The sequence below is a fragment of the Cajanus cajan genome, chromosome 4 (genome assembly GCF_000230855.2).
Source record: "Cajanus cajan strain Asha chromosome 4, NIPB_CcT2T_4, whole genome shotgun sequence".
Classification (NCBI taxonomy): domain Eukaryota; kingdom Viridiplantae; phylum Streptophyta; class Magnoliopsida; order Fabales; family Fabaceae; genus Cajanus; species Cajanus cajan.
The window spans coordinates 48,673,185-48,698,989 of NC_138520.1; the positions used below are offsets into that span (position 1 = coordinate 48,673,185).

General features: G+C 33.1%; 2 protein-coding genes across 4 annotated transcripts; one reads left to right on the forward strand and one right to left on the reverse strand.

Annotated features, from left to right (window-relative positions):
* The first annotated feature begins 1,762 nt into the window (after positions 1-1,762).
* LOC109813007 (UMP-CMP kinase 3) lies at positions 1,763-8,278 on the forward strand. 3 transcript variants are annotated; one of them, XM_020377104.3, is made up of 9 exons: positions 1,763-1,913; positions 2,581-2,659; positions 3,566-3,632; positions 5,579-5,696; positions 6,413-6,569; positions 6,681-6,761; positions 6,845-6,952; positions 7,044-7,103; positions 7,876-8,278. In XM_020377104.3, the coding sequence occupies exons 2-9, from the start codon at positions 2,630-2,632 to the stop codon at positions 7,882-7,884; spliced, it is 630 nt and encodes a 209-aa protein (XP_020232693.1). In that variant the 5' UTR covers positions 1,763-1,913; positions 2,581-2,629; the 3' UTR covers positions 7,885-8,278. The 3 variants fall into 3 exon arrangements, with proteins under 3 accessions (XP_020232693.1, XP_020232694.1, XP_082928651.1); XM_020377105.3 differs by having other exon boundaries at positions 1,793-1,913; positions 2,612-2,659; XM_083072525.1 differs by having other exon boundaries at positions 1,842-1,913; positions 2,591-2,659.
* Positions 8,279-11,530: 3,252 nt separating this feature from the next.
* Positions 11,531-22,111, reverse strand: PDE318 (P-loop containing nucleoside triphosphate hydrolases superfamily protein). Its single transcript, XM_020377111.3, has 14 exons — positions 21,909-22,111; positions 21,611-21,735; positions 21,116-21,236; positions 20,951-21,015; positions 20,721-20,834; positions 20,429-20,503; positions 19,917-19,955; positions 19,766-19,837; positions 19,467-19,580; positions 16,271-16,342; positions 16,136-16,172; positions 14,944-15,056; positions 13,573-13,776; positions 11,531-12,114 (listed from the first exon to the last, which is right to left on the reverse strand). The coding sequence occupies exons 1-14, from the start codon at positions 21,973-21,975 to the stop codon at positions 12,037-12,039; spliced, it is 1,296 nt and encodes a 431-aa protein (XP_020232700.1). The 5' UTR covers positions 21,976-22,111; the 3' UTR covers positions 11,531-12,036.
* Between the last annotated feature and the right edge of the window lie 3,694 nt (positions 22,112-25,805).

Genomic DNA, 25,805 nt, shown 5'->3' on the forward strand with positions numbered 1-25,805 from the left:
GAAATATAAGATTAAATTAATCTTGTTAACATATAGTAATACATGAGATGAGAATTAGCAAATTAATGTTAAAGGTGCAGCAACCATGAAGAAACAAATGGAAACTTTTTTGGCAAATATATGAATGCTTGAATGGTGGTGAACATGCAAAAGAAAGGCAAATGAAGCTAATAATTAATGAGTTGCATAACTTGGAACTGTCAACACATCTAACCTACATTTTCATCCCATTTGTGAATTATAGGATAGTGACACAGAATTTGTCTCTATCTATAGAGAAAATGCTGATCATATATGAATGATGTTTCAAAATCCAAGGGTTCGTAAAGACTAAGTGAAGCTTTTATATTTTCTTTATAGGGTCTTCTCTCATAATTTATAAATCTAGACCATGTTTTGTTTTTTTTGTTATGAATAAAAAAAATAGGCCCAAAAGCCATGATTGAATCACGGGCCAAATATCTGATATTAAATGGGCCAAAAATGGATCATAAATAGCCTAAAATATATTAAACTACTTGTAAAAAAAATTAAATTACACTTTTAATTTTTTTTTATTTTTATCAATTTATAATTTTTTTCTCTCTATTTTAAAATATATATATTTCTCAATTTTAAAAATACACAACTTTTATTTTACCATTAATTTCTCACATGTTGACAGCTAAGTTTAATTGTTAATTAATAATGTGTCACCACTTAAGTGACATGAAAAATATTATTTAATTTAAATTAGTTTTTAATTAATTGAATTAATAAATAATATTATTAAAGAAATAAAATAAGTGAATAAAATTATTTTAAGAAATAAATTATTTAATAAATTTCTGAAAATAAAATTAAATAAATAACTGATTTAATAATATTATTAAAATAAAATAAAATAAAATAAAATAATTTTATTTACTAATGTAATTAAAATAAATTTATTTTTTTTTCTTTTCTATTTCTTTTCTTTATTTAAAATAAAAAATAGATTAATCAATTAAAGGTCTTTCTTCTAAAAAAAACAACAAAAATAAAAAAGAAAAAAGGAATCAAATAAAGTATGAATGAATCAGAAAACAAAACCAGTAAGAAAAGATTGGAAGACAGGTCTTGGCCATTTCAAGTTTAAGAAACATGATCTCTCTTTTGTCTTTGCATTTCTCCCATTCTTAACCATGGGGGAGAAACAACACCAAACTTCTTTGTATAACTTTGTTATTCATGTTACTTCCTTAACTACTTTGAACCTCTGTTAATTTGGTCCTTTTCATCTTGTGCTTGAATCTAATATTTTATAATGATAATTCTTTAATGATGTTAAGTTAATATAATAAAAAAAATAACAATATAATATTTGAAAATAAAAATATAATTTATTTTATATTTTAATATATATAAGATTTACATCTTTTAAGGAAGGAAAATATAACTCTTAACACAATTTACTCTTTATTTTATTTTTTTTCACGGAGATAACAAATGTATTTTTCCTTGCTAGTATATTATAAAAAAAGTTAATTAAAAATACTGATACATCATTTCATTTGTTAACATTGCATTGATAAAAAAAAATTATTAAATTTTAATAAAAGCAATTAAAATCACATAATTACCACCCTTAAAAAAAATTAAAATTATCCGGTATTATACTTGAATCCTTGAAAAACTAAAGTTATTCTTCTGTTAAAAAATAAAAAAGACAAAGTGGTTTAATTAAAAATTAAAAATAATTAAATTAGAAAAATACGTTTAAACCCTTTTTCAAATCAAATGTGGACATAATATTATTGATTGTATCGTATAAAAAGAAATTATAACATGGACGCGCTTCATGAAAGAGAATATCCGATTTTACCTCTCATAGTTGCCATTACAAAAATCAAAACCCTTATACTCAAACCCCTTTGCCTCTGTCTTGGCGAAAGGTATAATCCCTTTTACTTGCCTTAACTCTTCTCCCATTTGGATGGTGATGACTGATGTGGAACATCTTTGTCTAGATATTTTTTTTTTCTTCATATTTTGATCACCCTTTTTTGTTTTTGCCAAATTCGGGTTTTGCCCGAAAATTTAGCTGAGTTTTTTTTTTTTTTTTAAATAACTATTCTATTAATTACGGATTAATAATTTCGCTTTGAAATTTGAAGTTTCTCTTGTTAGCTGTTGCTTAGTCTGTCCTAGTTTTATGCCACTTTTTTTTTTTTTTTAAGGCTCTGTAATAAATTGTATGCTTTACATTGGAATCCAAATTTAATACATGAATCGTGGTACCCATATTCCCTTACATATAAATTAAGTAAAAGGACTGTTAGAAAATCAGAAACTATATTATCTGTCTCTGCATTCACCTGTTGTGACATAATTAAAATATTAACTATGTATTTTACCTTGGTTAAATGCACTTGATAATTGAGTTTTGTTCTAAAAATCCTGTTTCTTGGCATATTATATTAGCCTATTTAATATGGTGATGGTGATTTTCTTGATTAAGTTAATGTGTAGAATTATTGTATGAGTGAAATTTTGAAATATTATAACTGTTGAGCACTGTATACGATTTTCTTTTGATATATCATTTATTTGCTTGTGAAGTTATTCTCAGATACTCTACTCTGAAACATAGGTAAATAAGATACTACTCATGGGAACAAATGTTGAAGCTTCAAACCAGGTATTCATGTTTGTTTTATCCACTGACTTGCTTCTAGCATTTCATAGATTTGATAGTTTGGAAAGCTATTAAAGTAAATATGTGATAGGAACTGGAATTCATAGGCATTCTAGAAAAATTCTGATTCTCAGGACAGAGCTTGAATACCAATTGATAGGAACTGGAATTCACACTATACGATTTGTAGGAAAATTCAGAGAGCAGAGCTCTGATTACAGTGAGAAAATGCAGGAAAACATAGAAATGTAAAAGAAAATATTTGAGAAGAATACTTGTTTTTTTGAGCTATAGGAATTACGATAACAATAATAAGATTTGAACATAAGATCTTATGCATATTATCCCAACCCTCCACCACTAGGCTGACTGCTTGACCCTAATGGTTCAGAGAAGAATACTTTTCTTCCTTGTGGTAACAGCCACCCTAAAACTATCCAAAGGATTGCCTACTCCTCTCCTTTTCCCTCCTTCCTTGTATTCCACATAGCCTCTAATCTTACCACATTGCTTCCCGCACCTGTTTCCATGTATAGGCACGTTTGTTGTAGCATAAATCTCTTTTAGACCTTTACTCATTTCTCACACGGTCTAGATAAAAAGTGGTTAACGATATGCTTATGTTTCTCTTACTGCCATACAGAACTTGAAGGTTTTAATCTGTAAAGGACTTTTTGTTTTCCTTGTAAATTTCTTTGATGTTGTGAAAGGAGCTGTAAGGATCTCCTAGTAATTGAGTTGTTAATAAATTGGGTAATGTCAGTGCTAAGCCTTAAAGTTATTTTTTTTTCTTTTTTCCTTTTTTATTATGTTGTGTCTTGTTTTCATTTTCCGTTTTACGTTGTTGAAAACATATCATTCTTATATAGTGTTAATATTATTGACTGCTTTTTCATTTGTTCTTTTTAGCCCAATTCATCTGAGGATGCAAATGTAAGCACTGTTGAGAAAAAACCTGCAGTTGTTTTTGTATTAGGTGAGCACTTACTGATTGCATTATAATCAAGGATTTCTACAGACAACATCCATCTGATTGGCCTTTGATAAATTCCAGATTCATTTTGGTTTATTAATTTATTTTAGACTAGTCAAGATGAGTTTACTGTTTATTAATATTAATAGGTGTTAAAGTTTTACATCTAACACACCAATTTGTATCAATTATTTTCAGTCTCTCTTTTAATTTTTCTTTCAATTCACTATTATTTCAACTCATACACATGCCTTTTTTAAAAAATGGCTGCAGCTGTTTTTGAATACCTTTCATTTTTTAGTTGTTTCTTTTTGAATATTTAACAGATTGAACCTAGATCAACCCCAACGCTAGCAAAAATGGGGAGGATTACCCATGTCATTTTTAAGGAGAACTTTGGTCATTTACCTAGGTGATGTGGGATTTTAACTAACACACACCTTGCCCAGAACCAAAAATCTGGGGTATGTAACTTAGAGTATTGGATACTTGCAGATGGTCCAACATCAGGACTGGGCTAGGTTTTACGATTGATACCCATATTAGAATTAAGAATGGATTGCATGTAACTCAATCTCAAAAGTTAGCTTATGGGGGGCAGGATTGTTAAGTCATTTTACCGAGTACTTTGCCATATTCTTGGGCAATATGGGATCTTAACAATTCCCAACAGTTTAAAGTGTGAAAAAAGGCAGCCTATATATATTTTTTTCATTAGGCATTTATTAATAGTTAAATTGAAAATGAAGTCATTTGCCTGGAACATCTAGTTGAGTGAGTTTTGAAAAAGAAACAAAATTTAGTGATCATTTTTATTTTAAATGTGTGTTTATGTTTACTAAAGTAATATCAATCCAGGAAGTTTGCTTTTCAGATGTTGGTTGTCATGTGACTGAATGATTGCATTTTCAGCTAGCTTTTATTTTATATATTACTCTCTTATTTGCAATTTAAAATACCTGGAATGGATAGTGAACTGGTGCTAGAAGTCTAGAACCTAAGAGATTGCTTAAACAAACCTAACGGTTATTATTAATTATATATTTATTTTCATTGGTATTGTGCTTGAAAGACAATGTTTGGGGAAATTATGAATACCTTATGGAAGTCAAAGTTGCTATTATCATATTCAATATTACAAGAATCATCTAAATATGATGTCCCTGCTTCCAATACTTTATCTCAGAATTTGGGTTTAGTGCCTAACTCATTCCCAAGACTTGTACGGTGAAGATTTTCCAAGCTTTATAAGCTGCACTTGAGTCATATTTGTAGTCGATGTGAGACTAAACAATTACCATTGAGACCACAATTAAGGCACCCCCAAAGAGGCAGCAACTAAGGTGGGCTAGGGTAACCAAATATAAAGCGGCTTTCCAACACTTTAGTTTAAGGAACTCTAGATTAGAGAGGGCTAGGTGCATTTTAAGTGGTGGCATTTATAAAGGTGGAAGGTTTGTGTGCATCCCAATTCTGATTTTGTGGTTACCTTTGGGTGTATAATCACTAATTCACCATTGTGGAAAAACTTTAATGTTTTTTTACAATGAAAAAAACCTGTTTGGGTGAGCTTCTCCAGAAGCACTTCTAGGAGGAAAAAAAAGAGAGAAATTAAAGTAAGTTTCTCCATAAGTTAAAACTAGCTTATTCATGAGTTAAAAATAAGATTTTGGAGAAGCTAATAGGAGAGAATTTCTACTAATTAGTTTAGGCATAAGCTAATTTTAGCTTATGAAGAAGCATATTTCATTTTTTTCTTCCTATTTTTCTCTTATAGAAATGCTTTTAGAGAAGTTTACACAAACAAACTCTAAAACTTGTTATATATCCTTTTTCCCGTAGTTTTCCCCTTGAAGTGCGAATCTGATTATGACTTCATTATGTTTATTAAAAGTTATAGTGAGCATTCTTTGACCTCCATATTGATTCTTGATATGCTAATGATACAGGTGGCCCAGGCAGTGGAAAAGGTACACAATGTGCAAACATTGTCCAACAGTTTGGGTATACTCACCTCAGTGCTGGTGATCTCTTGCGAGCAGAAATTGAATCTGGTTCAGAAAATGGGTAAATATTTTATGCTTTGTTTTGATAAAAAAAATTATTGATGGATTCGTTGTACTTTTATTCTGATTGTTTATATTCCTAGTGTCTTTTGAAACTATCAATTATGTGCTTATTCTGATTGATTATGCAAATATTCTTTTCATTCAAGGTTGTCAAAATTGAGATCTCACCCTGGAAGGAGTTGAAAGATCACAAATCACGTGACCATATCATGGATCATAAGATCCTACCATAAATATAACAATATATTTAAACATAAAAATATGATAATATTATTAACTAATACATGAGTTGTAAAAGAAAATTATTCTATTAATCTGAATCGCATCATTTACATTCTCTAATCATCCTTTTACAGGTGAATAACTATCCCTAAAATAAGGAAATTGTGGCTTAAAGATAAATAGAAAAAAATAAACAAATAATAAAGGATCAAATAAGATGATTTTGGATCTTCCATGATAATTCTGTTATTTACAACACTCTCGCTCATGTTAGTAAATGAATATCAATCATTCCCAACTTCCCTGGCTGATTTTAAATAATTAAAGGTGACCAATTCTGAGAAATATTCAATTCTACCCAGTATTTTCTTTTGACCATGTATTCCAAATTTTAGTTTTTTTAAGTAGAAATATAGTGTACTATTATATTGGGTTTAAATTTTGTTCATATCTCTTGGCATGACTTTATAGTTAACATTTTATGTTTAACAGTACAATGATTGATAATATGATCAACGAAGGACAAATAGTTCCCTCAGAAGTAACAATAAAGCTTCTGCAACGAGCAATGGAGGAAAGTGGCAATGACAAATTTCTTATTGATGGTTTCCCTCGTAACGAGGAAAACCGTGCATCATTTGAGAATTTGGTAACTTCCATTTTCATTACTCAGAATTGTTTTATTTGAGGTTTACTTATTTTTTTCATAATAGATAATTGTATTTTCTTTTTCCCAAAAATATGCACCATGGTATCACAGATTAGAATTGAACCAGAATTCATCTTATTTTTTGTTTGCCCTGAGGAAGAGATGGAGAGGCGTCTTCTTTGTAGGAACCAGGTTATTTTTTTAATCCTGAAAAAGAAAAGCATTGTATTTGTTCTTATGCTTTCAGCGATTAATACTTTTTGTGGCTAATAAAGGGAAGAAAAGATGACAATATTGAAGCAATAAGGAAGCGATTTAAAGTTTTCTTGGAGTCTAGTCTTCCTGTGATTTCTTATTATGATGCGATGGGCAAAGTGTTCAAGGTAATTTATATATTTCGGTGCTTCTACCATCACTTTGCTAAGGCTTTTAATCGCTTCTTGTACTAGACCATGATTTTTTTTCTTCTTTTAGATTAATGCTGCGAGGCCTGTTGAAGATGTCTTTGAGTCGGTCAAATCAATATTTGACAAGGTAAAACATTTTTCTAGTTATGGCAAAGCTTTATATGTGGAAGTTCCCTTTTAGGTTAAAGACTAATTTAGGAAATCAACATCATCATTGTTAATTAGGAATGATTTATCTTGATAATTTGATTGTATTGTGTTCTATATACAGTATAATACTATAATAGTGACTGCTTCATGTGAATGCAGTAGGCTTTCTTGTTGGCAGCCCCTCTTCATAAAATAAAATCTCTCTGCTGACTCACTGTATACTTTCGAGACACAACAAAAATAATAGTTATATTGAATTCCAGTGTGATAAACCAGACAATTTTTCCCTCAACAGTGTCTACTTTAATTGCTGAACTAGCTTTCCTTGGCATCTAACTGTTGTCACTCTTTGAGGAGGCCAAAGTTGCATACATCAACTTAGAGAATAAAAACTATCAGATCAGTTACTGGGGTTATATAGAGAAGGAAAATGCTTGTTCTTGCACTATTTTCTGTCTTCGACTCTTCGTTAGGAAAGTGCACAAAATGAATAAAAGGGATCTGAGTTAGATTTACATAAGTTCCAATCCTGCTGTTCTACCTTTCATCTTTTTGTTTTTGCAATTAATGCTATGACAAAGCCATTACAGTTCAAAGTACAAAGGGAAAAGCATCTTGTGATTGTAAATGATTTTTCCCAGGATAGAAATGATAAAATACATTTTTGTTACCAAACATCAATTCTATGATCATGCCATTCCGAGTGCAAACTCTTGAAGGAATTGATGTTCATATGTTGGTGTTTGCAGGCTGATTGAGTACGTGCACCCTTGACTTCATGGTGGAATTTTAAGAAGTAAAAGTTGGATCGTGAATGTAGAAGAAAAAACCGTCCCATATACTTTTCAGATCATGTATTTCACTGCTTTGGCTTTTTACTCTGCTCCCCTATTCATCTGCTTTATTATAGATTATTAATGGATAATTTTGTTTTTGGCAAATAGTAGTAGATAAATTTAAATTATTCAATGTATAGTTCATAGCTAGTCAAAGGATACATATAAGAAAAGTAGTTATTTTATACGGTGAATAACAATTAATGGTTGTTGTATACTTGTAACTTTAACGTCTAGGTCCCAGGAATCATCACCCTTCTGTTTCAAAAGTTGTGTTACTGAAAGCCGATTTATGAATGTTTCTTTATTATTTCCAGATCTTATTTTGTTATTGGGTGTTTTCTCTCCTTCCTCATAGTTAACTCAATATAAAATAATGTTATACATGGAGCTTTTCACCTCCATTATTTTGCTGTATGTTTTTTTGTTCACTCGTGGATAAGTATTTTCTTGAAAACCTTTTATCGTTTGAAAAGAAAAAACATAAAAATAATCAATTATTTTTCTATCACCATATTTCAGCTTTTATGCTCTTAGAACTCGAACAAAATAAAATGGAATGAAAACAGCCTTTTCAGAATCGCAGTCTTTAGAATGTATGTTTCATCTATCTATTTACTCTTGGATTGTTGGTAATGATAAATTTTTTTTTGTATTTCCTTAATATGATATATTGTGTTAGGATTTTAATTGCAGTTTTCCTAACAAGGTCTTGCTTCGAGATAGACCAAATCTCCCAACACTACAGCTATCAAAAGAAAGGGAATAATCTCTTCTTCATTTCATTTCATCATGTTAGAATAAATACAACTTGAAAATTAGGGTAACAAGCACCCTCCAGCCAAGGCCCAATAGTTGATAAAACTATTCTAACTTTTTTTTTTGAAAGAAAAACTAAACTATGCTAAAACATAATTGGGCTTATAAGATAGAAATTGGGTCAACTATTTTAATTAAAAATATAATCTTTATGCCAACTAGGCTTCTGAGTGCTTCTTTTAGCCCGTTTTTCTCCACTTCCTTTGGTTGCACTTAGGCTGCTATCAATACCGGGCCCATTTGCAAGGACTTTGTCCACAAAGTCCTGAATAGGTGCATCAGCCCGTGTCAAATGAGAGAAGTGGGGTTGCTGTATGAGGAGCGTCGGTGAGGGGGCATGGAGTGTGTGATAGGGTTTGAGTGTCAGGGGCAGGGTCATCGGTCATAAGAAGGAGAAATTTTGGGGGTTGGCATTTATGACCAGGGTGATACTTTGCATCACAGTTAAAGCACAAACCTTGTGCTCTACGTTCTTGGAGTTGAGTAGGGGAAAGGCGTTTAATGGGCAAGGGTGAAGTAGTGATGTCAGGTGGGGGTGGAAGAGGTGGGAGGCGGTTAAGAGGAATTTTGGGTTCGGAGTCGCGAATCTTGGCTTCAATAAGTTTTGAGAGACCAATGGCTTGGGAAATGGTGGTGGGTTTAAGGATAGCAACTTCACGTTGAATTTCAGGTAGAAGGCCAGAATAAAAACAGTCTACAATAGCATCAGGAGGAAGGCCAAAAACCCTATTAGAAATTTTCTCAAACCTTTGTTGATATTCAGTGACAGTGGTATGTTGGCGTAATTTGAAAAGCTTAGCTCTAAAATTTTCATATCCTGTGGGGCCAAATCGGAGCTCTAGAGCACGCTCAAAAGCATGCCAATCAGAGAGCTGTTGGTTGTGGAGCATCCATTTAAACCATGAAAGAGCGTCACCTTTCATATAAAAAGCAACCATAGACAAACGGGCCTCAATGGGAATCTGATGGTAAGAGAAAAATTGCTCTGCCTGGAATAACCAATCAAGGGGTTCGGAACCGTCAAAATGAGAAAGTTGCAATTTGGGAGGACGAAAAGCATTCATATGGTTAGGTGGGGAAAATTGACGGGGTATAGTGGTGAAAGGTGGAGGGGTAAAAGGGGTGGAAAACGGGTTTGGGGTAAAAGAAGGAAAGGGAGGTGGAAGGTTATGGGGAGTAGAACCCTCAGGTCCAGGGCTGTTGAGATTAGTAATGGGAGGTGGGGGGTTATTATCAATAGTGGATGAAGAGGAGGGTTGAACAGCTGCCAGCTTTTCAACAACCGTAGCTAGGATGCCATTGATGGATTCGTACCTGGCGTCCATTAGGGATTGAAAATTTTCAAAACGGGTCTCCTGTTGCTGTTGCAATGTGGTGATGCGGTCGGACAAGGCTGCCAAGGCTTCGTCCATATCCTTCCGAGGAGGCATTGATGAAAGCACCAAAATTGTTAGGATTTTAATTGCAGTTTTCCTAACAAGGTCTTGCTTCGAGATAGACCAAATCTCCCAACACTACAGCTACCAAAAGAAAGGGAATAATCTCTTCTTCATTTCATTTCATCATGTTAGAATAAATACAACTTGAAAATTAGGGTAACAAGCACCCTCCAGCCAAGGCCCAATAGTTGATAAAACTATTCTAACTTTTTTTTTTGAAAGAAAAACTAAACTATGCTAAAACATAATTGGGCTTATAAGATAGAAATTGGGTCAACTATTTTAATTAAAAACATAATCTTTATGCCAACTAGGCTTCTGAGTGCTTCTTTTAGCCCGTTTTTCTCCACTTCCTTTGGTTGCACTTAGGCTGCTATCATATTGTTATTTTGTAGGCGAAGTAGAAGATTAGTAAATGAGATTTAGGAAATGATGTGAGAGGCATTTAATTTTATCGGTGGGGGGATTGAGGAGTGAGTTAAGGTTGTCAAACTGAGTTTACTTATAAAAATTTATGAATTTACATTTGTAAGTAATCAAGATGACTTTATGTCAAACTCTGGATAAATTCGGATAAATTATTTAAATTCATATAAACTCTTATAAATTAGAGTCAAGAAATGAGTTAACAATTTTTAAAGCAAATTACTTTCCCCCAATTCATTTTTTTCAATATTTATTTTCACTTTAGAAACTTGTGTTTATATAAATTCAGAATTTTATTATTTTAATAATTTAATCTTATTTAATACTAATGTATTATTTTATTTTTGTTATATAAAGAAATATAAATTCTCAGTGAGTTCATGTAGAGGTAAAAAGTTGTACCTTCATGTCTAAGTCAGAAATTGAAACTTGATCTTTAATTAAGAAATTTAAGTGTTGAATTATTTTAACTAATAATTTTTTATTAATAGTAATGTACTATAATACTTTGAGTTAATTATCTATACACTGCTATGTAAAAAAAATTTACACTAACAATCAATTATATCTTTTAATTGTGTCATGTCACTATTAAAAGTAAATGTGTTTTTAATGACATGATACAATTAAAAGATATAATTAGTTGTCAATATAAAATTTTTTTACACTGACAGTGTATAGGTGATTAACTCTAATACTTTATTATTATAGTTTGTTACTTGTTTTATTATAGATTGAAATGTTAAATTATTATTATGTTAAAGAATATTTTATACTTGTACGGAAAACAAGTTGATGAATTAAGCCTACAAGTCCATGAGGAGTATTCTTGAAAAAAAAATAAATAAATAAAAAGAGGACGGTGTGAATAGAAAAAACCAAGGTGCAACAGAAATCAATCACCTCAATTTGAACTAGTACATTTTTTGTTTTCAACAAGGCATAACATAGAAAAGGATGAAAAATAAATCTTTGTAGCAGATACTTTTGTGAACTAATTTATGACCACTTCTGATAATGGACTTACGATAAATTATGTTTGCAGCCAATAGCAACTAATGATTAATGAACTTGATAAAGAAACGTTACTTGTTTCTTCAAGAAAACCCTGTACAGGTGGAACAAGATCTCCTCAACCAAGCTAATAGGTAACACAACATTCTCTGGAAGTTTGACACGCTCAGCCTACCGTCAATTTACTCTACTATGCTTCAAATGTTGAAGGCAGTAATGAAAAAGTCTTTGCCTGTTTTTCTGCTTGGAGGCTGGCCACAGAGCAGCAATGACTTATTTTACAAAGATATTCAGGCTCATGAAGGTTCCAGACTCCCCTATTTGACCAGGAAGTTTCTTAACAAATTTGATTTCAACCTTGGTGGAGTGGCACCTTTCACTTCTCCGGGTTGTTGCTAATATCCTCTATCTTGGCCATCTGCAAATTGAGTAGTTCATGCACTCTCTGCTTCAACTACACAACAAAAGCAACAACCCATATTAATCAATAAGCTCATCCACAAAAAAGAATTATTTTTTTTATCCATAGGAATTACAATGATAGCAACAAAGTTCGAACTTAGGATCATGCACATACTACTCCAACCCCCACATTATTTTTTAGGTATATTAAAATGGTAAACATATAATCAAATTATACTTTTGGTCCTTTATCTTATTTTTCATATTCATTTTAGTCCTTTATTTGTTAAAATATTCATTTTAGTCTTAAATCTTTGGATCAATTTGGTCCTTTTAAAATAATAATTATTTTTAATTTTACAATATAATTTTAAATCAATTTTTAACTAAATAAAGACATGAAACTTGTAATATTATATTCAATTATATAAAAATTATGAAATCAATTGACACTTGAATCCAAAAGATCTATATACATAGTAAAAATGTTGTGAGAAATATGTCTTATAAATAACTAGAAAATAGTATGAAACTATATTTTTAAAATTTTTCAATTATTTTTTTAGACTTATTTTCATGCAATTTTCACATGTTTGTAACCCTTTTCTTATTTGAACTTCAATTGTTTTCAATTGTTTTTATATAAGTAAATCTAATAAGACAAGTTTGAAGTTTTGAATTAGTCAAAAAATGATAAAATAAATTATGTTTCAAAATTCAAAACAATCATTGTTTTAAAAGGATTAAATTGGTCCAAATTTAAGAGATAAAAGATTAAAATGAATATTTTGAAAGATAAAGGACCAAAATGAATTTAACAAATAAACCAAAAGTATAATTCAGCTAAAATATATCAAATAGAGTTTTTACATATTAATTGTTTTATCGAAAGAAAAATTCATTATTTTAATAATAGTAAGTCTACAATCACCATGCAACAATTACATAATTTAATTTTTTTATAAACTTCAAATTTATTATTAATTACTTTTCTATGAACATTGAACAGCAACAACTTATTTTGAAATTCAGACAATATAATTTTATTCATGTAACTACATATAATGTGGTTGTACAGAATTAGAGGGTTGAAAACCCACACGAGGAAAATGGCTTTATATCATGCCAAAGAAATTAGCAGTTGCATCAAAAAGATGCAACTTGCACCAAAAGATGGGGTGGGCCACGAAGAGTGCCAATGTGGCTACCATTACAATTTACAAGAACTTTCCTGTCCATAAAATTGTGATGATTCATTAGAAAAAAGTTTTTAAAATTTATTATATCTACGATTTTGCAGAACTTTCAGCACAACTAGCATAGTATCGCAAGGTTTTCTTGTTTCACAAGTAAAGACTTGCATAAGCCAGCATCAATATGTCATTGTTTAGCTACTGAAATCATCACCAAAACATTGTGTGGAATTCACCACAACCGCTTTATTCTAACATACACCCATAATAATGCGGATTCTAGTGAAAATATGAAAATTAGAAAAGATTTTCCTCACCTCATTTAGCCCTTCTTGTGTTTTCACAGATACATTAATGGCTCCATCGGGACCTGATTTCCGGTACTTCTCAAGCTCATGTGAGGGAAGAGGCTCATCTGTTGCATACACCACAGGAGACGTCTTCAACAGATCAGATTTTGACACAACATCAAGCCATAAATGTCCAGTGAACCTTTCTCTGAGTTCTTTGTATATAGAAAACTGCATGACCAACCGACATCAATCAACTTCCTTATTGAAAGACAAACTTTCAAATAAGATTACAATTTTTTCAGACTTTTTATACCCCATCTCCAATCTTGATTTCCCCCTAAAGGAAAATAATAGCCAAAAGTTGAAACCAACAAGCTTTCTTCGTCTTTCTTTCTGTGTATAATGTCATATATAAATTATACAGATAAATTTTCATTTGTGAATGATTACCCAATGGGACCGCAAGGTTTTTCCATCCACTAAGCTGAGGTACACAATTATACATAGACAACCATAAAAAGGCAATTGGCACACAATTTGAGAATATTAGCACTGTCTTGGGACCAACCTAATGTTCTCCCTCAATCTGGTGTCAGCATTGTGTAACACTACTAAGCAAGGACGGAAGAAAGTAGCTCTTAATAGAAAAGAAACAGACAAAAGGCCAGATGCCCATCAACCTCAAACAGTAGGCCATTTTAGCTTTTAATGTTCATCAAAATTCTAGATTCCTCAGCATTGGAAATGCTGATCTAGGAGAAAGGGGAGTGAAACTGGACAACACCACAGTTTGAAAGGATTGTGGTAGTGATCAACTTGTTTTATGCAATTGAATCAAAAGGAACAGAATTTCATGTTATGCATCAAAGTTAAGGGAAGAGAATTCATTAATTATGATGCGTAATAGTCCAGCAACTGAGGCTGTAGCCCATTAACAAGTGGCTTTCTCAAATAAGGCATAACATTTAAATTGTCCCCTTGAAACAGTAGTATGCAGAAACCAAAAAGGGTAGGAGCAGTATAGAGGAGCCCAGAACATGAACCATCCTCACTTGAGTCAATTCTTATCACTTTATGTTATTTTGTTTCTGACTGCTATCAAATATACCTTTTATGGGTCTCCATGGAAGTAATTTCAAAGTAAATAACCAAACGTTGATGACCCCAAAATACATTAGAATGAAGCACTGAAAATGAACACAGATACAAGCCTTTAACTGACATCTAATTTAAATGGAGCCACAAATCTTAGTCAAGCTCATGTAGTCTAGACTCCCAACAAGTGCATGATCCAACCGCTTGAGTGCCAGAACACTAAACCATCTTAGCCAGTTAACAAATCTCAATTTCATACTTATTTTCAGTTCTAATAATTCAGTTGTCATAGAAGCACACCTGATCAGAAGGTGAGGTGCCACACTCCCCGGAAAGGTCATGGACATACAAAACTGCTGTGGGCAGGTGTGAAAGGACAGCCAGAGTCAACTTTTCCAAATTATTCCGGTCCTCTAAATTTCCAAACCAGAAAAACAAATTAAAAAGGAGGAAAGATTATGCTAAACTAAAATATAAAAAGAAAAAGAAATCAAGTGCAACTTATTAGCACTAATTATTAGGTACAAGAGATCTAAGATCCTCCGACAACTCGTATTATAATATACCAACATATACAATCCATCTGAATCTTCAACAAGTCAAGTTGCGTCAAGTCCAGTTTCGCCAACCTACCTTTCCCATTGAAAACCATTTCTACTCTATTTTTCAGTATAACAACAACAACGATAAATCAATCATTAATATATAAGAGAATTATAAACTCGGCGTGACAAGGTATTGACCTAAAAGAAGATGGAAAAAAGAAACCCACTTCCTTTGCATAACAGACATAAGTTCCTAAAATATCTACGAGTGCTACCTAGAAGCTGAAAAAGTATTCTTCCATAATGTGTAGGTAAAATGCTGAGCAGATATTCTCACATGTATATGCTTTCAAGGTTTAGCCTTTTAGCTCAAGCCATTTTTACTCTTAATTTGTCTTATGCCAAACAAAACATAACACGATAGCCATTTATATAGTGTAGTATAACAATGCTTTAAGAAACCAAATTACAGAGAACAAATCCCCCTTTCTTTCTAGCCTACAACAACTCTCCCAACTAACCGTGTGATCCTGCTACTACCATCCCTAAACCATAGGGTATTTCCCGTAATTCCTTATATTCCACCCAAAATTGTAACTATAATACTAAAGAAAAAATAGAGATTTACAATAAATAACTAGCTACGAGCCATCAAACCTTGTACACAAATCTTTGGAGCCTCTAGCTTAGCATCCAAAGGGCTACCAAATAGATAGATACTAAAGAGCACTGCAAATTCTAAGGAGCTAAAAAACCTATGTCAAAATGGAAATCGACGTCACTGTCTGCACTCCTCTATACTACAGATCTCTTAGGAAAACTAATCCTCAAACCAATTATGGAGTAAAATATTTTTTACTAAGAAAACCTTGGATATATAATACTCACAAAATAAGATAAATAAATATTACTTAAAAATTTAGAAAAATAATTGAAATGTTAATTACCATCATGTCTCCTCAGCAGTCCCGGAGTATCTGTTACCTACAGGCATGCCAGGTATACAATTACAACTGCATGATATCCAGTTCAAAACAGGAAAAAATGTTAAAAAGCAGATAAAAAGTCAGAAAATTGCTAACCTGAAACTTCTGAAAATTTAAAATAATATGACCCATAAGAATTCCTCTTGTTGTGAAGGGATAGTTACAAACCTGAAATGATAGATAGAAACGATGAGAAAAAGAGTGGATGGTGGAATCTTTAAATATTCAGCAACTATGAAGTTTTGCTGAAGCCTGAAGCAAAACATGATGAGATTTAGTATAGCTTAGTTTAGTATCTATGTTCATTGTAATATGATTAATTAGGTTCCTTTTAATTGTATATATGTTAATTAGGGAAATTATGACTTGTGTATTCATTGTTAGATTAATACATAGCAGTCTGTACTCTGTAGTTATTAGTGTGCATTGACACATGGTTTTCAACACATGCTTCTCATTTTTCTCTCTCAACATGGTGTCTACTATCCAGAGACTAGAGGCAACCTAAGAACCAAGCATACCAAGTGGACCCATTGTCCTCCATTGATTTTCCATTAGCTCTTCACTGCACATATCTATGACATTTTCTCCCATATCTTGTCACCCCCACCATCAGGCCTATTGGAGATCTCACGGTTTTATATGGTCGAGTTAGATTCAAAATCCACTTTCTTAACAAGGCCAACCCAAAAAATTCGGTTCTATCAAAAGCTTCAAGCACTACCTGCATCTCCCAGTCACCTTTCACTTTGCTGGCATATCCAGTAACATCTCCAGCTACTGTCAACAGCAACTCACCTTGACCTTCTCTGTCCAGATCTACCCCCACCTTTCTATATGATGCCATAGGTTCACAAATGCACTTGCTAGCCAATCTGGTAAATGGTAATGTAGTTTCATATTTTTGTTTTTGTGATATAACCCATGGCCGGTATCAATGCTCCCAAGAACACTATAAACAAAGAGGCTCAATGTTTCACCAGTTATGTCAATGCTCCTCTCTACTGACAAATTGGATGGGAGCAACTATGATACTTGGACTTTTAACTTCACATTTGTTGGAGATCCCACATCGTGTATAAAAGTAGAAGACAGCTCTCATCTTACAAATTGATTTTGTAAGGTTAAGTTAGACTTAAACTCATAATTTAATATGGTACAGGCTTATCCTAGAGAGTGTTGTTGGGCCTTAATCGGACAGCCACTATTAGGCCGTTATCAGTCCACCAATAAATGTCCATTCTTGTAAAGTTCATACTCGAAAATATCTAGTCCTTAGCATGAGGGATGTGTGTTGAAGATTTTACATTGACTAGTGGTATGACCAAAATAGTATATATAAGTGAGACATAACCCTCACTGTAAAAGTCAATTTTGTAAGATTGAACTAAGTCCAAACCCACATTCTAATAACGTTAAACAGCCAAGGACACAAAGGCTACTTTATTGCATGAAACTTACAGGTGGGCAAGGATTGATGCCCAGTTCAATAGCATTATCAAGTTCATCATTGATGCCTTGTTCAAACAGCAGATCTATTGCCCTCATGTTAGTTCTAATTTTGGGAGCAGGCCAAAGTTCTATAAACCAGTGACACTCAGCATCCTTGTGGCGCTCGTCACAACCTTTCATTGTCCCTCAAAAGTTTTACAACCTCAGCATGATTTAAATCAACTGTTGCCTTTAGCAGAAACTCTGGTGAAGGATCATAAGCAGCATATCTTATCTATGCTGATGGCACCGTGTGGTTTATCCTCTGCATGCTATGTTCTTATTAGGGGCAATCTCATGTCATGGAACAGAAAAAAATAAATAAATAAAAGCATATATAGGTGCAAGTTAAACAAAAAAAACTCATTTGTGATAATCATGCAGCATTGGACACATTGCCTCCAATCTAGTCCATCATGTGTGGACCAAACATATAAAGGTTGACTACCATTTCATCCATGGAAAGAATGTTTCGAGAAATCACTACATCCTCTTTGAACTTTAAGAGGTTGATCCCTTCACTAAAAAATCTCTTTAGCTCCAAGGGTAACAAACATATGTAACAAGCTGCATGCTTGTGACATATGCACCAGCTTGACAGTGATTTTCAATATTCCTTGATTTATTTGAGATGTTTGTTGATTTCTACTGTAATTATAAATAGGAAAATTGCTATAAAATATTAAGTTTTATAAATCCCTACAACTAAGGGATTTGATTCCTGTATTCTATTAATATAAATCAAAGAGTTGAGAAGGTAGCACTCAAGCAATTCAATCATCAAAGGGCTGAACAGCGTTAATCATGTTAATAATAGTTGTCCATAGTCGGAAGATTTGGAATTCCAAAGTTTGTCATGAAGGAATCTTTGACAGTGGCAAGATTGAGATAGAAACTGAAAGAGGGATTCATAAGAGACCAAGCCAAAATAATCCATACTCCAAAATCCAAACTCTTTTGCTGGGACTTGCAGAAAAGTGAAGAGAAACAAGAAAAGTAAAAAGGGGGTTGTAAATCATTTGCCTCTATCAACCAAAGCTCTAATAAAGCGAAAATTCAAATGATGACCCTAATAAAAAGGAAATTTGATGGGGGATTAATGAAAGATTTAAAAATTATAGAGCAGGGACAATTCTAAAACATGATGCAAGTTCCATCATCCAAACAAAGAGCAGCCAGAGTTATTAAAGAAGCGTACCCCAAGAAATGAACCTCATTGCTATCAAGGAAAACTGGACTACGATTTAAATCCAATCTCCTTGATCTATACTTATATTTGCACCTAAAACTCTATATTGGTTTTATATTTGTAATCCCTATTAAGAGTAATTATCCTCTGAAGAATCTAATCTACATCCTCTTATAATTTTATTCAGTCTAGTAAAAACCGTTCATTCAAGAACAAGAGTAGGAAAAGGCATTACAATTGTGACATAAGGCACTTGAACATTTCTGAACCACCATCACAGAACCCATTGGAAATGGCCACAAATCCAAGTAACAAAGTAGAAATATTTACATTATAACAAAGAATCAGCTAGAATTATATATGTTCATATCCTCCAGTTGCAATTTTAACCAAGGTGATTGTGTCCTGATTGATATCACCATATGCATATTAAATCTTTTTGGCAGACCCATAAGAAGAAAATTAAAAGAGATGCAAAATTTATCACAATCTCGGACTATTTAGTAAGATCAGTAATTCAATTCAAGCTCGGGTTTTAAGAGATTATAAAATATAAAAAGCATATATAAGAAGGATTTTAACAAAGAAATATTCAAACATTTGGCTGCATACCTCAGGCTTGCCAGTAGATAGTACATGGACCAAAGAAGATTTGCCTACATTAGGAGCTCCAACAAGGCAGAGAGTTGGTGTTTCCAAATTAATCACAGGCATCGCCCTAAGAGTCTGTAACATTTACAACTATCATCTTGATGATATAGATTAAGTTCAGATGTAAAGTTATTCAATACAATTAAATTAAATTTCACAGGCCACCCATATTGTGAACACTGTCAGTGATATGTATGTTTACAGAAAGCATACACATGTAGAACCAAAGAAGAAATTCATTTGTTAAAAAAGTAGAATACCTTGGCTATGTCTAACAAATCATCAACAACTTTTCGTTCCTGAGCAAAAATCTCTTCAACTTTCTTAAGACCCTGCATAAAATAATGGCACATGGTGAAATCTTCAGACAATTTAGAAATCAGCTGTTTCCTCAAAAGATATGCGTCTCACCTCATTCAGCCTTTCCTCTGCTTCTCGCTTTGATGAAGACTATTACAAGATGAAACAAAATCAATCATGTGAAGAAAGAAAAGGATGGGAAAAAAAAATCACCAATGTAACAAGATGATTATGTAAAGAGGCATTTTGTAACACTCCATCTTAATTCTGAAATAATTCAATTTCAGCAAAATAACAGACTGACATGATAGTACAAATACTGACATGGCCATGTGGGCAATGTTTCCTGCTTTAAGGATGAAGCAATGGGACCATACAAATCATATAAACATCTCTTCAAAAAAAATTTATACATCATAAAATCATATAATATGAAGACAAGATTTCATACCTTCAACAAGAACAAATTGATATTAACATCTACACCTAGCATAAAAGGCTCCTAATTTTGTTACTAAAACTTCATAAATTCCAGTGCAAATAATACTTTCAAGCAACATGACAAGTACAGAATTATCCATCCAAGAAATAGGACACAATCAAATATGAATTACTAAATAAACCTTAGCGCAAAGTGAAGCATGTTCCTTTCCAACGGATACCACTCTCTTCCTTAAACCATCTACCTCTCTTAGCACCTGTTAAACAATTTTAAACCTAAAATTAGAAAAAGTCCAAAATAACAAGTTTATATGAATACACAGCCATCAACCAAAAATATGTATTCACGCAGCCTTTCTAATATGGGAACAATAAATAATCATGAGCCTATATATTTCCTGTAATATCCAAAGGAATGCACTAGTGGAAGCCGAAAAACACATTTAGTGCTGCAATTCGATTTTGATAACATACCTTTTCGTAGTATCCATCTCCAAGTGTCAGCTCAATAAGAGATCTTTCATAAGGATGAAGATATGTTTTGTTAGGAAAATTCTCCACATACGTCCTCAAGGGAACAGCAATTTCCTAACAAGAGCTACACTGTTATCTCATGACACATTATTTTTACATAAAATGGGAAGTAGAAACAGAAATAAACATTATAGCTCTAACTATGACATACTCAGACGTAAACAACATACTTTCATCAATGCATCAAGTTGCTTTGCACCCCTGTTTTTTTCCCTTTTTGCGATATTAGCAATTCCTACAGTTTAAGCAAACTAGAAGTCAATCTCAACCATAGGATTTAAGATGTAAACACAAATGTCAACCCGGAATCGAAGAACATAATTGCAGTCAAGAACCTTTCGTTGGAGCAACCTTCCTTGCCTTTCTCAATGCCGAGCCAAGAATGTCAATAGATGGCATCACAATCGGCAACTTTTGAAATGCCCCAATAGATTCAATTTTCCTAGATGGCTTTTCCTACAAGTTGATATCGAAACAGTAAGAAAACACCAACAAATCTGTCTCCCTAGCTACCACAAAAATACTACTAAGTGGAAGTTATATGGGTCTGTTTGGATGAGCTTTTCTAGAAGTACTTCTAGAAAAGAAAAATAAGAATGAAAATTGAAATAACCTTCTCCATAAACTAAAACTAACTTATGCATGAATTAAAAATAAGATATCGGAGAGGACAATAGGAGAGAACTTTTACAAATTAGCTTATTGAGAAACTTATTTCATTTTTCTTTTCTATAAGCGTTTCAGGAGAATTTTACCCAAACAAATTCATAGTGACAGTGGTGGAAGTACTATACACACAAACACACATACACACTCACATACATACATACCATTGTATTTTTTTCTTTTGTCTGTTGCACAGTGGGGTGATAGCTTCCATTGGAAATTTCATATGAACTAGTTTGGATGGCTTTACAGAAGCACAAAATGGGATTCATTTTGACATTAGGTGTTCCTGCATTATATGCCCAATTGTAAACAACTTCAAACAACACTGTTCGTTAAAGTTTATCAAAATAAATTATTTTAACAAAATAACAGATTCAAGGTTATTGCAGCCATACTTAGAGAGCATGGAATGATTGAATTAAGATATGAAGGCTGAAAAAACTCGAGCCGTTTACTTACCTTTGAGGAGAAACACAGAGGAAGGAACGACGTGGCCTTTGAGGAAAAGAGAGGAAGGGACTTTCATGTCGCTGTGGGTTTGGAAGGAACGGGTAATGTTACAAACAGTTGAGAGCAGCTACCTCTTTTGTGAACTCTTTCAACTTCAATGGCGTTTCTATCCACCGATACGATACTATTGCATTCGAGCACCATGATACAAAATACGAGGATACCGATGTATAAATTTTTAAAACTTTAATTTTTGGGTGTAAAAAAAATATAAAAACTTTAATTTTTAATATTATTTGAGATTATGAGTAAAAATTTACTATAGAAATTTACTTTACTCAAATAACTTATTAAATTTATTATAATTTTAACTATGTATAATAATAAATCTAGCATATGAAATGCACATGCTAAAATACTAATAAATATATATTATTTAATACATGAATGAATATTATAATATATGTAATTTAAATAGGTTAAAAATTATATAATTGAGATAATTAATGAACTAAAATTATACAATTGGGATACTTGAGAAATTAAAATTGTTTAATCAATTTTGGAGAACCCAAATTACACAATTGTAATATATGAAAAATTAAAATTGTTCAATTAAAACCTTAAGGACCAAATCGCACAATTATAAAAGGATAAAAATGGAATGAAGTTTGTTTTTACTTTGGTACACATGGAAATAAGAGTCAAAGAAAAACAAAACCTAAGACACAACTAGCAAATCGTTCCAATATGCAACTAGAGCACCATCAAGGAGGAATGAACCATGTTTGATCCCAGTTGAAGGGATGCGAGCTCTAGCCAAATAGAGTATGTGCCAAGACATTCGTTTCTCGTAGAGAGTGAACAAGTGTACAGTCCTAGTCTCTCATAAGATAATCTTAATTTTAAACAATATACCTATGTAAGGATATGCAGTCACCTCCTCAACAAGCCAACAGTTCAAAATGTTAACTAAAGTCAAATTGTCTAAATCATAAACTACCTTACAAAAGTTATGATCCCATGTACTAAGAATCCAACACTTTATAGTTATTATCCCCTTGTCCCATATTCTTGGAGAAACCAACAATCTACCTCCCAACAACATCACATAATATCCTAACAGTACCCATGTTATCACAATGAGGAAGATAACTCCCATCCATATTAATTTTGATGAATGGGAATTGTGGTGCACACCAAGAAGTTGAGGAAGTCACCAAAAAAGTTGAAATCCAAGGATGATTCACAAATCCTCCTACAAACACAAGAAACATTCCATCTCTTATCGGTAAAGACATAGTTATTTCGCCAAAGTCAGGCTCACCATGAATACAAACCAAGTTTTGACATAAATAACCATTTCTTATCACTAAAGGCATGGTTATTTTAACATAGATAACCAAGTTTTGCTAAATACAAATAAGATTTATCACCCAATCACACAAATCCATCCTCCCCAACAAAAATGATGAGGTTCTACTTCAAGAATCCTCAAGGAATGTTTCAATTCTTCTCGGATCCTTGGATGAAGTGCAAGGAATAGGAGCTTCCAAGAAGAACAAGGTAGCCAAGTCTTGACCTAGCTAAGTCCGGATAGAAGAACAATGACCTAACTCTACAAGGAGAGGAGCTCAAGTAGGGTAGAGGTAGGTTGAGAGAGACTTTCGGAGGGAGAGATTTCAAATGAAGAAAACTCATTCAATTATGTCCAAAAGTATTACAAACTTCGGCCAATATGAATTTATAGGAAGAATTAGGTTTAGGGTATACCTTGGGTTAGCCTAAGGTTAAGTGAAACCATGGTATGGTTTACTTAACTTTAGGCGCCCAAAATTTGAATTCAAAATTCAAATTTTGGAGCCAACCCGGTCACCCACCCATGTGCACTCATTTGTGATGTAATTTGGCATCCATTTGAGTTGCATTTCGGTCACACCATGTGCATGTGTGCACATGGCCGAAATGCATACCAAATGTTATGCTAATTACATTCAAATGACTATGCACATGTAACCCTAAATTAACCCTAAACTCAAATGACCATGAAATAAAATTCCTAGTCTAAGTGGCCGAAATACAAGGCCTAAAATGAAATACAAGCCCTAAGGCCCAAACCTACACTACTCCTACTCTACTTGGGCTTGAATCAAAACCCAACTAAAAAGTGTGATGGGCTTTCCTTGAGCTTGGGCCCACTCCTCTTGGATCCTCTTTGCCATAGCCCTAGTAGTTGGGCCCTTGGCCCATGGGCCTCCTCCATCATCCTCTCCCTCTTGAAGATGATTTGTCCTCAAATCCAAAGCATCCTCCTCTTGGATAGAAAATCCTGTAAAGAGAGATAAATTAGAAACATTAAAACTAGGACTAACACCATATTCAGAAGGAAGATCTAGGACATAGGCATTATTGTTTATTTTTCTAAGGACTTGAAAGGGTCCATCTCCTCTAGGACTAAGTTTGGACTTTCTTTTGGAAGGAAACTTATCCTTCCTAAGGTGCAGCCAAACCCAGTCTCCTTCCTTGAAGACAACTTCCTTTCTTCCCTTATTATTGTATTTTGCATATTTTTTTGTTTGGGATTGAATATGATTTCTAACCCTCTCATGCAAGTTTTTGACAAATTCAGCCCTAAATGTGCCTTCTTTATGGATAAAGGAAGCAACATCGGGAAGGGGTAATAAATCCAAAGGAATTAGAGGATTGAAACCATAAACAATCTCAAAAGGAGACATGTTGGTGGTTTTATGGACCACCCTATTATAGGCAAACTCCACATGAGGGAGATAGTCATCCCATGACTTTTTGTTGCCTTTGAGGATTACCCTCAACATAGTCCCAAGAGACCTATTAACTAACTCAGTTTGCCCATCAGTTTGGGGATGACATGTGGTAGAAAATAGAAGTTTAGTTCCTAGCCTTGCCCATAAAGTTTTCCAAAAATGGCTAAGGAACTTAACATCTCTATCGGACACTATAGTCTTAGGTAACCCATGTAGTCTCACTATTTCTTGAAAGAATAATTTAGCCACACTACTTGCATCATCCACTTTGTGGCATGGAATAAAATGTGTCATTTTACTAAAACGGTCCACAACCACAAAGATGGAATCCTTTCCTCTTTGGGTCCTAGGCAAACCAAGGATAAAATCCATGGAAATGTCTACCCAAGGAGCATTGGATATTGGTAAGGGGGTGTATAGTCCATGAGGTTTTGTGGTAGACTTAGCTTGAAGACAAGCTATACAACTACTACAAAATCTTTGAACATCTCTTTTCATATGAGGATAAAAGAATTTCTCTCTCAAAAGTGAAAAAGTCTTCTCAATTCCAAAATGCCCCATGAGCCCACCCTCATGGCTCTCCTTTACCAAGAGTTTCCTAATAGATCCTTGGGGAATACAAAGTTTATTTTTCTTAAAAAGAAACCCCTCAGAAATATAGTAACCTTGATAAGGTTTTTGAATACATAAAGAATAAAAGTTAGCAAAATCAAGGTCTTTCTTATACAATTCCTTTATGTCATCAAACCCTAGTATTTGAGAACCTAGGATGTTTAACAACACATGTCTTCTTGACAAAGCATCAGCCACTACATTGGTAGAGCCTTTTTTATATTTGATGACATAAGAAAATTGCTCAAGGTACTCAACCCATTTTGCATGCCTCTTATTTAATTTATGTTGACCCTTCAAGTACTTAAGTAATTCATGATCACTATGAATAACAAATTCCTTGGTCACAAGATAATGTTCCCAAGTTTGAAGGGCTCGAACTCAAGCATGCAACTCCTTGTCATAGGTAGGGTAGTTCAAGGCAGCCCCATGAAGTTTTTCACTGAAATAGGCTATGGGGTGGCCACCTTGTAACAACACAGCTCCTATGCCAAGACCTGAAGCATCACAT